An 18,391-nucleotide genomic window follows, 5' to 3' on the forward strand; every position below is an offset into this window, starting at 1 on the left:
AAGTACATGCATGTTCTTCTACAACAAAATTACATGAGAGCACAGTCCACTATTTTCTCCTCGGACATCAAAGGTCAAAGATTCACAGTTACTCAGTCACTAATGCATAATTCTGTCTATCAGCTGATAAGCAAGCCCAGGTGGTTCTCCATTGCTCAGATTGTGTTTCAAGACAGCCCCACATGGTGGTGCTATCTTGCTTTTACTTTACTAAAGAAGAGCACTCATTCTCAGGCATGGAAATGTGAAGCACTCAATTCACTTAATGACATTTCAATCCAATTACCACAAGGAGACGCAAAGTTACAGTAGATCGATTTGATTGGTTAGTTCCCACCCATGGCAATACTGCCAGGATGCCGGTCACTATATATCACTCATGTAAACTGTTATTAAAATGGCTAATAAACTGCAAAGTTTTTCATAATTCTGGTCTGAAAAGTGATCTGAGATCTTTATGTTCAAAACTACTGCTGACCCACAAAAGAGGTCTAGTATAAACTTCAAATAAACTATACCAAAAAGACATGCTGTCTTTAAACAATTATCTGAGCGAGAACACAGGATGCTCTCGCTCTCAGGCCTACTTCTCCTTTCAAGGTTGCAGCTGAGGATTCACAAGAGCTGGGTGCAGCCAAGTTTGAGGAATCATCAAAGAGCAGTTTCAGCTTACTCATTCTGGGGCCAGTTTTCTGTAGTCCTGGGCCAGCGCAGTCGAGAGCAGTCTCCGTGTTTCTCCAGAGTACAGTGACCTTTAATGGGAATCACACTGCTAGAGATCAGCAGAATGCAGCGTGCTCTGGCTATACATCCTCCCATCTGCAATGTCAGCAGAGCTGGAAAGCAGTGGGGTGGAGCTGCTCTAAGCTTGCGTTCTCCAATGCCAGGGAATCCTAAGCTACTCAACTCAGGGCCAAGTTCTGGCACCTTTGGTTACAACAGCAATCCTGGTTCCTTCAGAGAAATTATTAGGATGCCACATTACAGCATTCTAATTAATTCACTGCTGGGTCAAGTAGAAGCAAAGTGCTCCAAGAAAGAACTCGCGTCAAACACTAAATGGAACAAAGGAAACGATAAACAGATGCACTGGTACTCTGAGTCCATTTTTAATGTTTTATACGGCACCAGAGAAGTAACGCAACAAATGAAGATCATTTCTTTTTAAAGTGTCTGTTAAATAACAACTCAAATTTGATTACAGATCATTCTGCTTACTCTTCAGCAATCCAACATTTTAAGTTAAAATATCCCCCCTCCCCAATTTGACAGGGCATGAAAGCCTTTTGTAGCTGAATAGGCTGCCCACTAGAAGCGTCTTAACTTCCTGGCTACGCCTCTGCACATGAATGGTAGTTGTCTTTGGAAGAAACCCAAAGCAGAGAATTTGGAAGAGTCTCACTCATCATACAATCAAGGGGTACTCCTGATAACTCAGCAAGTCTTCCCTATCCTCCAGTGAGAGTGATACAAGCCCTTTTGGAAGATAGAGAAAACAGAGTCTGTAATGGAACATTGGCTTCTAAGAACACTCACCATCACCAGAACCCCCAGCAAAGAAGGGCACGTCTATAGTACCAAAACAATAAGCATAAAACTCCGTGTGCACAAGAGACAGATTTGTCTAACTGGTTGGAAAAGAAGAGTTATGCCAGATGATCGTGGCACAATCGTTCTCTAGTGACTCCTCAAAGTCCCCAGTATGTTGCTCTGGTGTGACTGTAAATAGGAAAGACCTGGCCAAAAGAGGTGTAGGTCTCTGTAAGGGATGACTATCTTCCAGGAACTGTGCTTGGGCTGTGTCTGTCCCTCTCAGTACTGGTCATGTACGATGTTTATTAAGGGCACCTGCTATGCAAGGTATTTTTGAATAACTTCAGGGTATTTTCCCCGGCAGTTGTCAGGAATGAAGGAATGATAGTTAAGGAGAAGTCTGATCCAGCATAGCTGAGCCTCCAGGTAGGCTCCATAATCAAGAACTTTCAACCCCTCTAGCAAGTAGGCTACCACCCTTCCTAACAAAGTTTAAGTGGAGATAATTTACCATGCAAGGGACTCAGAGAAGCTTAAAAATCTCAGACAAAGGACTGACTGAAGAGCTTTCAGATTTATCCTTATGTGCCCAAAGGTGTGAGCTTGGAACTGTTCTGAAGGTTTGAATTCTTCCCATCTCCAAAATAAATACAACGAAGGCTGTGTATTGTTATTGTTTGTTATGCATTTGTGGAAGCTTAACATTGCTATTAAATGAACTCTGATTGCTCTTGCTTGAATTCTGGAGTTGTACAGCTCTAGGAAATAATTCATTACTGCTAATAAAGGGCACGTGTGCACAGACTGCTCTTTTCTGGCAGAGAAACATTTTTCCATTGTACTAAGTAGACTGCAGTACAGTGAAGTCTTCTGGCTGACTAGAGAATCTTTATTAGCTTGTCTAACAAAATGATATTTTAACTTCCTCTCCTAAACAATTAGGCTGTCAGAGATAAAACCTGCTACTGGAGCTTTTTTTCTTCAGAAGAGAAACGAGTGCTACTGTTGCATTTTCTTACCATGGCAAAGCAATGCATCTTTGGCCCCCACAACACTAGTATAAAAGTCTCCTGGTTGTGTGTGTTGCTCCTGGGCAGGTAAAAGATGACAGCAATTGCCAAAAACCCACCAAGAAGGATGCCTTGAGGAAACACGTCCCCAGAGCGTGATGAAATTGAGTCTAGGAGAAAAAGGCTGGTGCTTTCATGTTTTGGGCTGCACAGAGGAAGTCTAGCAAGTAATATTTTTAAGATGGCATCTTGTTTAACTCTCACTTATTATGAAGATACAGATTTATTCTGATACTGGGCAGACAACTTCTACCTGATGTACATGGATTGAGACATGATCATTCACACTCTTGCCCCTCAATTCTATGGTACAATTCCAGAATCTAAAACACTAGAACTGGAAGTGTTAGATTGCACCAGGTAAACCTGTGTTTTAACTTTAAATAATTTCAGTAACTGGAATACGATGGTTCATGCCTGCAAAGACCAACAGTGGGTAAGAGTGATATTTGCACTGAGTATGTCAATCTGACATTAGAGATCTTTCCTTTTGGAGATCTTGTGCATGTAGCAATAGCCACAATATTTGCCAAATGCATGAGGTGTGTTAGAAAATCAAAGTTTCTCTGCTGTGCCACGTGGTACAAGCCTCTGCTCTCTGCCTGTGGCCAGAGTATGCACATTACTAGAGCACAGGCTTCAGTATTAGGCAAAGTGGGGAGCTCTGAGCCTATATGACTCAGTGATGTGGGAGATACTGGGTCTTCTCTGTGAGGAAGAGCCATTTCATCATCCCCAGATTTTTTACCTTCCTGCTGTCAAGGGACTCTCCAATTTCTGCCCCTAGTAACAAGAGTCAAATTTTCCAGTTCTTCACAAGCAGCAAAAAACCTGTTGTCTACCCTGCAATTTCTTCAACTCGATCACAGAAATTAGAGATTGAAGAGACCTGTTAGGTCAGGCAGCCCACATCCCTGGCAACTGCTACACTACAGTTAGGTAAAGTCAATATTAAAACTTCAGTGGAGGTGTAAAATAAAGTTGGGCGGTGGGGGGGGGGGGGGTAACTGAAAACGAATCACCTCTGTTAATGCTGAATAATGCCATCAGTACTGTGTTGCATTACATTTTAGTATGTAATGCACTCAAAACCTTGGTGTTTCTCTGTTTATTTTAAGTTGACACTGAACTCAGAGGGCTTGAGTACTGTGATGGACACAGGGCCATGTGTGAAAGTGATAGGAATGTTCTAGAACCTTGATCTTGAGGCTGTGGTGTCAAACAGATTATTCTAAAAACAAACCTTTAGAGAGAGTTAGGAGATGCTGGCAATGTATCAACTTCTTTGTGTGGTTTAGTAGAAAGACAAGAAGGTCCCAAATGCACTAAGAGGGTGAAGGGAAAGACTGGTGAGTCATAATCTAGTAAGAGAATGACTGGAGACAGAGTGTAATAGTTTTCCTATGTTTTCTCTAAATTTTGTAGATAGATGAATGCCAAAAACAAGACAGAAGAGGTATGAAAAGTTCCCAAGCACCAAAGGCACTGAGAATGTCCCTCTGCCGATGAAATGGTCCATAAGAATGTGGGTTGCTAAATAAAGACATCCTTCAAAACAAACCAAACATCAGAAATAGTTTGTTAGAGAATCCAGTCCAATACCCTGAAAGCTAGATTCAAGAGCAATCCAACTGGGGAAGAGAGTAGCATACTGGGATATTTAGGATCACCATCAGAAAGATAACCCAAGTCTCTCCTTCCTGAGGAAAATAAGTTTGGGGTTTTTTGGCTTTATTTCTGATTCTGCTGATATCATTGTGGATGGAATTCCCCATGGTCATTGTTCATTGCTAAACTTTCAGTTATGGCATGGGTTTTGATGTACCCCAGAACGTGTTGCATACCACAGCTGAAAATAAAGCATCCAGGACCCAACAGACACATCAATTCCTCAACACAAGCACCAGAGGAGGAATGGGCTAGCTAGCCTCAGCTGGTGATATCTGAGTTTGCCGATTCAAATTTTTGAAGCCCTGCCAAACTTCTGAACTGAAGCTGAGTGTACAGTGGTTTGCCCATCACTAAGTTATATTTTGTATTCACTGGGAGCTTTTCCATATTTCTGCTAATACCCCTTTGTCCTGAGCTGCTTCACTGGACTAATATGCACGATGGCTTCGTGATACGGACAAATATTTACTGGGGACTAGAATAAGACAGCTGATTTAAACCAATCCTTTTGTAGAAGACAGTAGATTAGTTCAGGAATACAAACAATGCATGCACAGAAAACAGCTTATTATGGGCACTAGTTAATTACCTTGTCAGAAAGAGGAAGAGAAGCCTCTCTCTTGAGGCAGGCTGATCTCGTGTGCTGAAATAAGAGTAGATTTGAAGAGCAAATAAGACAAGCCAGAACACCATGAATAGAACGGGGACCACCAGCTGGTTCCACAGAGACATCCCCAAGGCCAGAAGACCATACACCTCCACTACCTGGGCAAGGCAAAGACAAGACCAGTTTGTTGCATTTGTTCACATCCTGCAAGTTTACAGAGATAACAGAATAGAAAAAACAAACAAACAAACAAACATTCAATTCATTTGCAATTCAAACCAGGAGTCGGATTCACGTGTCACAAGCGGGTCAGTTACAAGGATTTTTTGACTTTGTATTTCTTTGACCTTTTGTTAAAGGCAGGTGCTAAGTGTCTCAGACACCTGTCAGAGCAGAGGCTAAATAGCTAAAAATTGGCACATTTGCAACATGACTGTTACAGTCTGGACAGCAATTCCTTTCAAGTTTATGCTACTTCTCGTACAATGTTAATACTAGGTAACTATGGAACAATTTTCAGAAAGCTGGAATTTCAGGTTGGAAGGCTAATCCCTTAAAAGTGACAGGGAAATTATCCATGGCTTTATTTTAAATCAAGTGTCTGTTTCTCACAGACAAGACAAGAATCACACAATAGCTACGGAGTACCCACTAGGAAGTATGTATTTTAAGAGACGAGAATTAGAGAAAAACTTGTACTTTACAAGCATGCAACCTACTAGTATTTGACAGTGAAAGATTGAGAAGGCAAATCAGATTATTTGCAGATGCCTGTCAATCCTGGCAAACATTAGAACATACACCTCTACCCCGTTATAACGCCACCCGATATAACACGAATTTGGATATAACGTGGTAAAGTAGTGCTGGGGAGGTGGCGCAGGGCTGCGTGCTCTGGCGGATCAAATCAAGTTCGATATAACCCAGTTTCACCTACAACGCGGTAAGATTTTTTTGGCTCCTGAGGACAGCATTATATCAAGGTAGAGGTGTATTACACTGAGGTCCTGGAAATGTAATTCTATCATAGCTGATTAACAAGCAGCCTACTAGTTTGGTGGCCAAAAGTAGCCCCTGCTCAGGCACTACAAAGGAGCTGCAATGGCCCTGTGGAAGATTCCTGTGGCACAGGAGCAGAATGGGACCAGCATAAGCAACCCTACACAGAGAGGGGGTGCACCTATAGTACTGAGCAACATAGGGGATTCTGGGAAGCTCTGTAACTTGGACACAGCCCCTGCAGTTGCTCTAAACTTATTCCAGCCCCCAAAGTCCAGAATCCAGGATGTATAAGGTGACAAGCTGCTTTTGCTCATCCTGGGCCTAGTCTCCTGAGCTGTTGGGTTCAGAAGATTAAGCTTAAAATTGGTCCTGGGTGTTTTAATATCCCCCTTCCCCCAAGTTTTTCCACTGGTATTACAAACTACTGTTTGCAATACTACAGTTGCAAAGCCTCAGAAACAACTGTGAGGTCACAACTACTGGATTAAGTTATCACTGAATAATTCATGCTGAAGTCAGCAACCATCAGAAGTGATAGTAAAGGATGACGAGTACGTCATGTTAAAATCAGGTTAGGGCATTACTCCAATCTGGTATAAGCAGATTCACCTTCCTTGACCTTCAACAGAGTAGCATCTACTTACAACAGGTCTGAAATGGGGCCAATTTTTTTGCCCCGATTTTTGTTTCTGGAATAGGGACTAGGCTCTAGATTTCCACAGAAGTGAACTCCTTAAAAATAAAATTAAAAGGGTGATTGTTTTTTCCAGCTTTCAATTAAACCAGATTATAATCAAAATATGCAGCCCAACATGACTACAACTGTCTCCATTTGCTGAGGCTGGCATAGGCAATTTGCCTCAGAGGCACCTTCCAAGAAAAGATTACCAGCAGCATTAACATTTCTCCTAGTTCCAGCCAGTTCCCTCTAGCATATATTGCACACTACTATTCTCAGCTGTAGCTGCTTATTATTCTAGCAGCATGTTGTTAATACCTTCTAAATTGTTCCATAGCCACACATGAGAAGTTATGCCCTTGATTTGCATAGGGAATTGGTAGAAACATGGTGTGAGCAATGCTCCTTGAAGAGTTTGTACTAGAATATTTTTTCTCTCAAGGCCAACACAGTACTGCATTGACTAGTGTAAACAGATTTGAAAGACAAAGGGAGTCAGTGAGGCAGCCCCCCCCCCCAAAAAATCACTTGCTTTCAAATCTTTACAGTGATTATAAAACCAAACAATCTTATTAGTGCACTTATAATGGCCGATAAAGTGGTAAGGAGAATAGACAAAAACCAACATTTGAGTAGCTTTTCCTTCGAGCATGCATATCGCATTAAAACAACCTCAAGCTATTGAAGTGTTCTTAACACAAGTGCCAAAGAAGAAAGAAGTGTTAACAGTACATTTATGATGTCACTGCACCTCAAGTGTTAGCTGTTGATCTAGCTTTTAAAAACAGTTTGAGGTTTAAGATGGGTTTATTGGTAAGTTACAAAATAAAATGTTGGATTTCAGGCTTTTTTTGCACTACTTTATGACATACAGAAATGACCATCTTCCCAAAAAACCCTGCTGCCTTATGCGGTTGATTTTGTATTACCACCACAGAAATGTTGAGTGTCAAGTCTGGTCTTCCCTAGTCTTGGGGGACGGTATCTCAGATTTGCCTTGTGAGCTTCCACACTTAAATGAAGAGCACTGAATCTTTGACAAAAACATCTTTTCAACTAAATGTGTTAGGCACGGAGGTTAAATAGGGGTTAAGAAAAAACAAAATTCCCTAAGTTTCAGATGGGCCTGGGTCTGCAATAGGGAATTTCACCAAAAAATTCCCCACCAGTGTTACTGCACTGGGCGATGGTGCTGGTGGGAGTCCTAGTGTAGAGCAGAGATCTGGCAAATGCCAGAGCTTTTACCACTGTGCCATTTTGACCTGCCCTAAGCAGAGTTAGGCAACATGGCAGAGAGAACACCAGTGGCTGCAGGATGTTCATCCACACTAGTCCCACAATTTCTATCACATTTGGGGCTCAGCTAGCGATAGCAACAACAGGAAGTTTGTAGGATAAATGGTTAGCCTAGACAAAGCTGTAAAGATTTCAAGGGCGAGATCAGATCAGGATATTAAAGGGGAAAAAAGAAAATTCCTTTTCACAAAAAGCTTTCAGGGCTTCTTTATATACAACACAGCAGTAAAATCACAGTGCAAGCCAATTTTAGTTTTCCCCCGCCCCTTTACAGGTCACTTTTAAAACACTGCCTGCTCAGCAAGGGGCCAAGCGAAAGCTTCTGGAACATGTTTAGAAGCAGACACGCAATTCTGAAATTTTCAAAGCAAGTCTGTGTAGGTCAGAGTGTCTTACATGCATGTGTGGCAGAACCCATTTTTTAAAACAGTGAGAGGACATGGATTGTTTTCATTGGAGAGGCAGCCTATCTTCATATTCTGCATAGAACTGCAGTCTCAGTCAATTCTCCATTCCCTCATGATACAAGAAACTTCATTATTCCCAGTCACTTTGCATTTTGCTGGGCCAACATATGCAACTTGGGACTTATGTCTGGCAGAACTGGAGCACTCCATAGGGACTGGTGTTCATTCCTGTCTCTCTCTGCAGCCAAAGAGTATATAATAACCCATGTTATCAAGCTACAAATGGGGTTTGTAGCACAGCTGGGGTTTGTACACGGATGCTGGTTGAAAAATTTGACAAGAGTTACTCTGCCTGACAAAAAGCCAGGAAATTCCTTTTTTAAATTGTCTGAAAGCTTCCCCATGTTTCAGTCTGTTCTGATTTGCAGTAAGCCAATTTTGGTGTCTCTCTTTCAACTGACTTGCATAACTGACATTAATGAAAGTCATGTATCAGAGGGGTAGCCGTGTTGGTCTGGATCTGTAAAAAGCGATAGAGTCCTGTGGCACCTTATAGACTAACAGACGTATTGGAGCATAAGCTTTCGTGGGACCCACAAAAGCTTATGCTCCAATACGTCTGTTAGTCTATAAGGTGCCACAGGACTCTGTCGCTTTTTGCTAGGAGTGAATTTCCAAACTGATGCTTATGTGTATACAAAGTTGCTAATGTATTTTAATATTCCAGAAGTGTAAGTTATTCATAGTTTATTCTTGGTTTCATGTTTTTTCTTGGATCTCATTTCCAGCTCAAGATAAGCTATACTTACAAACTGCCACTTTTCTACACAGGGCATTATTATAGACACCAGAATTACTGCAATTGTTTTTGTGGGTGCAATCTGCTTTCCAAGAGCAGCTTATTTCCGATTTAGCAACTATAACGTCCATCCGACTGAGGCCCTGGTTTTTATCCAATAAAACCATGGGCTGGGCAAACTGGAGGTCAAGCAAGTTGCACAAGTTAAGTGATCAACCAGGATTAGAATCCAGGTCATTGCTCTAACTGCTAGTCCACGCTGTCTTGCAATGTACATTAAATAAGTGGAAGAGGACATTGCTAAGACAAACACAATATGGAATGATAGGAAAGCACAATTAACTCCTAAAAACTGAGCCATGGAAGACATTTTGCAATGATTGCTTTTTCAGACCACAAAATATAAAGTAATACCAGAGTCAGTGTACAGCCTACCTGGACAAGCTCTCGGTATGCAGATTTCGCAAGATTATATGGTACTAGAAGATTCGATGCCAGAAAATAGAGCACTTCCAAGCCAGTGAAAATCATGGCAAATTTGTTGATGACCACAATGGTTTCCAGAGGCACGAGGCAGAGCCGTGCCAGCAGAGGGAGCATGTGAGCAGAAAAGAGCCAGATCTGCTTGGTTTTCATGACGCAGGAGCACAGGGTGCATACCACCAGCTGACCTGAAAACATGACAGAGTATTTTATAGCAAGCTGTTCTCCTCCTCCAGGAAAAACACATCTTAATTTAGCTTTCCAGTGAAGCATCTAACAATATCCAGTACTACCATGGTAGTTCTGCTAACTACAGCACACCTGTTATGAAACTGGATTTTCCTGTATCTTTGGAGGTTCACACATGACATCACCCTCAGAGTGCATGCTGGATACCATCTCACTGTGTGTCGCAACAAGAAGTTTTCATCAGAGAAAAAGGCTGACACACTGAGTATGGCTTCTATCTGCTCAATGAAAGGAAGGAAGAGTGGCATGGTATGGCATCATCATCCTCACTTCTCCACTGCTGCTGGCAGCAGCACTGCCTTCAGAGCTGGGCAGCAGGAGAGCAGTGGCTCCTGGCCTGGTACCCAACTCTGAAGGTAGGCGCCACCCCCAGCAGGAGCACAGAAATAAGTGGCATGGACTATTCATTGCTGTGGGTAAAATGTGCGCAGCAAGCCCCCCCACCCCCACAGCTCCTCTCGCACCTCCGAAATACATTCTGTGCTCCCCAGTTTGAGAATCTCTGATCTAGAGAATACTTAGTCCTGCCTCATTGCAGGGAACCGACCTAGATGATCTATTGAGGTCCCTTCCAGTACACCATTCCTAGGATTCTATGGTTTGCACATACCTCTCAAGCAGACATGCTAAACTTGTGAAAAAAGTTCAAAAATTGAGCTTGTTTTTGGCTTAATTGGCTTGTGAGTTGCTTGTTGGCTAGTAGCTTCTTTTTTTGGATTGGCTCTCGGCAAGCAGAGGCAAGGGGGGAGAGAGTTAGGGCGCACAACAGGCCCACCAAAGTCCCAGACTGCACGCCGAGGGAACTAGTCACAGAGAGTTGGTGTTCTTAGGGATTGGCTTGTTTTGAAATGGGATTAGCTTGATTTTTGGCTTATTGTGAAAGTTGGGGAGCTAATTTACCACGTGAAAGTTGGCAACTGTGCTCTCAAGCTGCACTTTGTGCTATACCCTCAAAGTATATTTCTCAGGAACATAAATATCACATTTCCAGCAAGTAAACTTAGTATATTTGCCCTGTCATGCTTCCTCCATTCCTTGATTATGGTTCTGAGAGAATGTTTTCCTTTAAATGGATAAAGGAAACAATAAAGATCCCAAGTCCCTCCCTCATCATTTTTCTGCTCTCTGTCCATTCCCTGTAACCCACTCTCAGCCTCTGTTCCCAATACGTGAAATTTGTTAGCAGATGGGAGAAAAATCTTTGAGGGAGCCCTGGTTAAACTACTGGCAGCACATCACTCTGCATTAACAATTTTCTGTTACTCAGCTGCCTGTACAGTTGGATTTACTCCAGTTACTGTGACTCATAGTAACTAAGGCAACCCAGCTTTGTAGACAAAAGAATACCAAAACTAATACCAATACTTTTTTGGGTATAGGCATGATGTAATTATCTACAGTGAAATTTTGCCACAGCACCAATTTAGTACCCTTGGGCTTTGTCTACACTAGCACTTTTGTCGGTAAAACTTTTGTCAGTCAGGAGTGTTAAGTAACATCCCTTGACCAACGTAAGTTTTACCGACAGAAGTGGCAGTGGGGACAGCACCATGTCGGTGGGAGAGTGTCTCCCATCAACATAGCTACCACTACTCGTTGGAGGTGGGTTAATTATGCCAACAGGAGAGAGTGGCTACATGGGAGACCTTACAGGAGCGCAGTGCAGCGGTACAACTGTGCTGCTGTAAGGTCTGTAGTGTAGACATAGCCTTATACTCCTCTTATAAAGAATGTCACTGGATCTCTCATGATTTTGAAGGGCAGGACCACAGATCTAAGTCTCATCTAACAGAAAGTAGTGCAACCACGTTCCTTTACTAATCAACATGCTAAACATGTAGCAAATCAACGTTATGCTAACTCCCTGAGAATACCCAGCAGTCTCCTCCTCCACCTTTGGAATCTAAGCACTGACTGAAAGTTACTTGCCGCAGGAGGGAGTCTGCATGTCACCAAATTAAATAAACGGAGTCCTTTTATCTCAAGGCTCTGATCTGCTCTCTCAAATCAGTGTCGTGTCATTTGTCTACCCCTTCAGAGAGGATCTGAAAAGATCTCCGACAGGACTTCTGAAGAAGAGTTACTCCCCATTCCATGCTAGCAACAGCATGTTTGTTAAAGATAGTTAGAGAGAGAGAGAGAGAGAGAAAACTTGGAAACACACAGTCAGATTATCTTGGGGAGGTGGTATTATGTGATAAAATCCACTGACATCATAAGGTAATGATATAATTAGTCAAAAGAAAGGCACTTGTTCTGAATGTCAAAACACAGAAGAACAGACTGTGCCAACAAACTGTTAATAACCCTCAACAAATCCACTCGCTCACTGGCATTCTGAAAGTTGGAAACCATGGGCTGAGTGATGTACTAGAGCAGTGCTTGTGTACCCTGCCTCCTGCAGAATTTAAGAGCTCTTCTTCAGGGAAGGAGAAAGTAGGGAAGAGGGACGGCTGTCTCCTGTGGAGTGCCTGAGCTCTGAGAGCACAAAACCATTTTCTGCTCCCAAGACTTCTGCACAGTTTTAGCAGCCTGAATCATCTAGCTCATGACCTAATGGAAGACTTGTTGTAAGCAAGCTGACATGGTAAACTTTTCCTCCAAATCATTTCTAATATAGAACTGTCTTTGTTTTATTCCCTCCCCACAAAAGGCTGATGCCGAAAAATTCTCCCTTTCTTCCACATTAAGCCATTACTGTTTTTTAACTGTGGTTAAAATAAATACACACTATTGGGGTTACATCTTAAGAAGATTAATGTTGTGGGCAGCATAGTTTCCAAAGCCACTTAGCTTTGGAATTTTCCCAGCTAACATGCTCACGGGATGTCATGTTTATACAAGAGGCAACCCTCAAATGATACTGTTTGCAGCACTAAGGCATACATTAGCAATCTCAGTCAGCAATTGTCAGCCTGAGCCACAGGCCTGCAGGAAGAAATGGCTGTTGAAAGCCCATTTACAAACACTGCAGACATGAGGGCTACAGAAACTTCTATACATAAATAAATTTAAATGTAATTATAAATTAGATTAGATCATAAACTACTTTAGAGGAGGGACCAGTTTACAGGTTATAACCTATGCACAAATTTAAATGTATGCATCCTGGAAGCCTTAACATTCTGTATAAAGCCAGCGTCAGTTCCCATTACACATCTCATATATGGTTTTCCTTTTATAGCAGCTGCAAGTAGACAGGAAGCAGTTGAATCTCCACAGTCAAAGTAGTTAATATAGTAAAAGCTGTTTTATCCGGTATGTTGGAAGTATGAGGGGTGCCAGTAAGTGAAAAATGCCGGTTAACTAAGAGGGACAGAGTTTGGGTGAGGGAGGGGGCTCCAGGATCTGGGGGTTCTCATCTCGGGTAGCTCCCCCGCAAGCAGCAACCTGTCCTGGCTGCTCCCAGGTGGAGGTGGGGCAGGCAGCTCTGTGTGCTGCCTCCACCCCCCCCCCAGCTCCCATTGGCCACGGTCCCCAGCTAATAGAATCTGTGGAGCTAGCGCTCGGGGTGAGGCGGGGCAGGGTGCAGAGCTGCCTGCCGTGCCTCTGCTTAGGAGCAGCCGGGACAGGTCACCACTTGCGAGGAGCCGCCCGAGGTGAGTGCCCCCTGGATCAGGTACCTGCCTCCACTCCCCAACCCCGAGCCCCTCCGCCCCCAAACTCCCTCCCAGAGCCTGCGCGCTGCACCCCCTCCCGCGCCCTAACCCCCTACTGGCCCCACGCCAACCGAACTATAAACCAGAATTTCAATGAAGATCAGAAATGCCGGTTTACCAAGCTTTCCAGTTGGTGAAGTGCCGGATAAAACAGCTTTTACTGTAGATGAAATCCTTAGACCTTAGCAAGAGGAACTGAAGAGGGTCTGTCTTAAAAGATTTTTGACTTTCTATCATTCTATGAACACATGCTGTAAACATTCTTAAATTCTCCCACTGAAATGTGGTAGGGCTCAGTGACCTTAATACCAAAACATGTTCTTTACTGGTCAAAGTTCATCATGAGAAAACTTACACAGTGTTAGAAAAAGGGATCTTCATGTATGCAATTCAGTTAATATAGTAAAAGCTGTTTTATCCGGCATGTTGGAGGTATGAGGGGTGCCAGTAAGTGAAAAATGCCGGTTAACTAAGAGGGACAGAGTTTGGGTGAGGGAGGGGGCTCCAGGATCTGGGGGTTCTCATCTCGGGTAGCTCCCTGCAAGCAGCAACCTGTCCTGGGATCTTCATGTATGCAATCTCAGATATGTTACTCATAACAGCAGAAAAAATAGCTCACGAACCATCAAGTCAAGCTCAGTTAACCTCTGCATTTCAGTCAAAACTAGGGAAATAATATTACTGGCACTCAGAATTTAAAATAGTTATTTGCACCTTTGCAAGTCCACCTACACAAACTTCTGCATGGTAGAAGACATCTCTCAATCTCTAGGTATGTCAGCTTCCCTAGCTCTATATAATGGGAATAATGTTTGCCTAACCCACAGAGCTGTTGAGAACAAATGTTTTTGTTCTGTACTTTTAAAGACAGAAGTATTGATGGTGCATACATGCTTGTTAATACTTGGAATTTCTACAGTGCCTTCCACGTGAGGAATTCCAACAGATTAGAATTACACTGTTGACTCTAAATCAGAGCCAAGGAGTCTGAGAGAGCTACCGTATTTTCCGGCGTATAAGACGACCGGGCGTATAAGACGACCCCCTAATTTTCCACTTAAAACATAGGTTTTGGCCTATACTCGCCGTATAAGACTACCCCCCTTCTGAGGCTGAAGGACCCACCACCGAAGACCCAGTAGGGAACCGTCCAGTGAGTACACCCCCCACCCACGTCCTGCCCCCCCCTCAGAAACCACAACCCGCCCTGCCCTGCTCCTTGTCCCCTGACCACTCCTTCCCAAGACCCCCAACCCTAACTCCCCCCCAGGACCTCACCCCCTGCCAAACTTGCCCCGCTCCCTGTCCCCTGACTGCCCCGACTCCATCCACCACCATCCCAACAGACCCCAGAAATTCCCACGCGGCGCCTACCCAACCCCCCCTTCCCCATCCCCTGTCTGCCCCCCCCGAACCTCGCCCCGATCCAACCCCCCCGCCCCCGCCCCCCTCCCCGCCCTGGCCCTGGCCCCTTACCTCAGCCGGGGCCCAGGGCCAGCGCCGCAGCCGCGGGGCCCGGCTCCCCGGGCCCGGCCGACACCGGGGCCGGCGCCGCAGCCGCGGGGCCCGGCTCCCCGGGCCCGGCCGACACCGGGGCCGGCGCCGCAGCCGCGGGGCCCGGCTTCCCGGGCCCGGCCGACACCGGGGCCGGCGCCGCAGCCGCGGGGCCGGCTTCCCGGGCCCGGCCGACACCGGGGCCGGCGCCGCAGGGGCCGGCTCCCCGGGCCCGGCCGACACCGGGGCCAGCGCCGCAGCCGCGGGGCCGGCTCCCCGGGCCGGCCGACACCGGGGCCAGCGCCGCAGCCGCGGGGCCGGCCGACACCGGGGCCAGCGCCGCAGCCGCGGGGCCGGCTCCTCGGGCCGGCCGACACCGGGGCCGGCGCTGCAGCTACGGGGCCCGGCTCCCCAGGCCGACACCGGACCAGCGCCGCAGGTAAGCCTTCCCGCCCCCTCCCCCACCCCCCCACACCCACATACCCGGCGTATAAGACGACCCCCGATTTTTGTGTTTTTTTTTTAAGTTTCAAAAGTCGTCTTATACGCCGGAAAATACGGTAGTCTATCAGCGAGACAGGAAGGGAGGAGAATTAATTTTAGGAAGTGAAACTGTAAGGGTGGCAACTACAGACATACTGGGTTGTATTAACTTAGTCTTGAAGGCAACACAGACCATAGCATTCTCCACTGCTCCAGCCCTGCCTTTGGGCACTGAACCAAGGGACCCGCTGCCCCTAGATGAGACGCTCAGATCTTCCCCCAACACGTTCCGGGGAGCCAGAGACAAAAGTAAAAAAACCATGTATTGTACCAGCACTCTCAGTAAATTAACTGTTTTAAATTGTTATTTCCTGGGCAAATTTTCAGCCACACTAATCTCCTGTATTGAAACAACTTAAAATCCATCTGTAGGTATACATAAAAAAAACACTCTGCACTTTTGATAGAAGCCTCCAGTGATTGATAGCACATTTTTGTTGCTTCAAGAGCAGTCAAAGTCAGAAGCCACAGCACAGGTTAGCATGCCAAAATCTGTCTTTACAACAACTTAGTAGGTTCACTTTGTTACATGAAAAAGCAAGTGAAACTAAAACTTTTACAATCTAATATTAAGGTAACCAGGCACAGTGAAGGTTTTAATTTATAAGCAAAGTTGCAACCCAAGGGAATGTGCTTATTAGTAAAGTTGTAGTAAATGAACCCCTGAAGATGGAATTACATCATAAGGCTGCATGGATCCAATCCTCTCAATGGAAAAGTACATATTATTGTTATTTATTATTATTATTATTTAAAAACCTATAATGCCAAGAGACACTCAGGCCCAAGAAATTAAAAAAAGGTGCACGCAGAAGAAATCAGGAAGAGAATTAAGTAACAAGTAGTTATTCTTGCCACCCCTTAGATGTTTAAACTGCACTTACCTATTAAGGCAGTCATGAAACGATTCATGGAGAGAGGTTCTAAATACATTGGCCCTTCATATCCCGACTCCAGCTCACTCTTAACATAATCCCTAATGAACAAAAACAAAATATTAAGACATCTCTAACCAGCTTGAAAGGAATTTACTTCATATAATATGCACCTTTGCTGCACACTGTATTTAACAGACTGAAGTTACAAGAAAGTTTTTGCTGGTGAAACTGCTGTCAGCTCTTTTACTAAATGGTCGTTTGTGCTCTTTAAAAACCTGTCCCTTTAAATGGAAAGGCATCAAATCATATTTGACTTCAAAAGGACTACTCATGCTTAAAGTTAGGAACCATCTTAAATGCCTTGCTGAATCACAGCCTAAATTAACAAGTTTACACAGACCTCTCAAAACCTGTATTTTAACGAGTGGTGCTCAAGCTAAATGAGTGATGTAGTAGTTTTAACTTGGGCATGCAGCCCTGCAAGCTGGGAAGGGTAACGGAAAAGGTTTTACAACAAGATGAACTTCTCTACATTAACATATTATGTATAATGCACCAGTTTGTGTTTCAGTTGTCATATGACCCTCCCCTTCTATAGTATTCCAGCATTGCTGGTTTGGGATGAAATATTCCACTACATGTCACATGTGGCTGTCTTCAAGAACTCCAATGTAAGAGAATAACTTATTTTCATCATCTGCACGAGTAACTCGCTTCCTTTTTGTGTGATGAAACTTAATTTCCTCAGTTAAGTATTTGAAAATCCAAACACTCCCTACCTTGACCAACAAGAATGCACTGCCACCAACTGAAGTATGCATGGAAGGAGAGAGCAGCTTAAGACATCAGAAGTACATGATCCAAGAGCAACAGAGCATTTAGGAAAAGCAGAGGTCAAAGTTCTGTGAAACCAGCCAGTTTTTGTTCTTTGTGGAATAGCTAGAAGGCACTCCTCTCTCTCCACCCCACCCCTCATTTCTCCCCATCTCCTCTAATTTCTCTTTTTTCTTTTTAAACTTAAGTACCAGGTGACGTTCACACTTAATGTTAACATTTCAATTTCTATCACAGTGCTTCATAAAAACAAGTCATGGGCAGCTGAAATCACCAGATGCACATAGTTTATGTATCTGTGTCACTCTTTGTATTTATTTATTTTTTTCTATTGGTCCCTCAGTAGAATACGTATAGTTAAAGGGAAGAGGGACAAACACACTCATCCCATCTAACTCTACTGCCATTGGTGTAGAACAGGGGCTCTCAAACTGGGGGGCGGGACCCCTCAGGGGGTGGCGAGGTTATTACATAGGGGGTCGCGAGCTGTCAACCTCCTTCCCAAACCCCGCTTTGCCTCCAGCATTTATAATGGTGTTAAATATATTTTATAAAAAGTGTTTTTAATTTATAAGGGGGGGGTCGCATTCAGAGACTTGCCATGTGAAAGGGGTCACCAGTAAAAAAGTTTGAGCACCACTGGGGTAGATCATTTTCAATTATTTAAGAACAGGATAGCGTGCACAAGCCTAATGTAAGTATTCTTCCACTAAAGATGGCGATATAGAACATGGCAGCACAAATGAAAAGAGAAAAATATACTGAAGCTCTGCCTGCTTCACCCCTTAATGGAGATGGGGTAAATGGACTGCTTGCCCTGGACCCAGTTCTTCGGCTCCATTCCTGCCAGGGAAGGAAGGCTGAGACAATCTTGTCAGGTCTGCATTGCATCTTGCCGGGCAGATCCAGTCTCTCCAACCGTGCTGGTTGGCCAAGGTGACGTCACTTGAACCAGGCTGTGACGGAGACTGCATCCTGCCCACAGAGTTGGCTGAGCTCCAAAGCAATAAGGAGGAGACAGGGAGGCAAACCCTTCATTTTCGCTCTGGCATTTCATGGCCTGCCTTGCTCCCCGAAGCCTGCAGGGGCACCAGCCACTACAAATACCTAAAAGAGGAGCAGAGCTGAGAGGACAGTCTTCTAAAAAATCTAAAACAGCCCTGGGATACAACTGGAAACTAAACACA

The 18,391-nt window shown here is 44.3% G+C and overlaps 1 protein-coding gene across 1 annotated transcript in view; it reads right to left on the reverse strand.

Annotated features, from left to right (window-relative positions):
* RNF145 (ring finger protein 145) overlaps positions 1-18,391 on the reverse strand; it is a 61,369-nt gene that overhangs the window by 8,459 nt on the left and 34,519 nt on the right. The window contains exons 4-6 of the mRNA XM_045028355.1: positions 16,377-16,468; positions 9,500-9,735; positions 4,864-5,039 (exon numbers count right to left, since the gene is read on the reverse strand). Coding sequence (XP_044884290.1) covers positions 4,864-5,039; positions 9,500-9,735; positions 16,377-16,468 — 504 coding nt within the window. The remainder of the gene's footprint in view (positions 1-4,863; positions 5,040-9,499; positions 9,736-16,376; positions 16,469-18,391) is intronic.

This window comes from Mauremys mutica, chromosome 8 (assembly GCF_020497125.1).
Source record: "Mauremys mutica isolate MM-2020 ecotype Southern chromosome 8, ASM2049712v1, whole genome shotgun sequence".
NCBI classification, from domain to species: Eukaryota; Metazoa; Chordata; order Testudines; family Geoemydidae; genus Mauremys; species Mauremys mutica.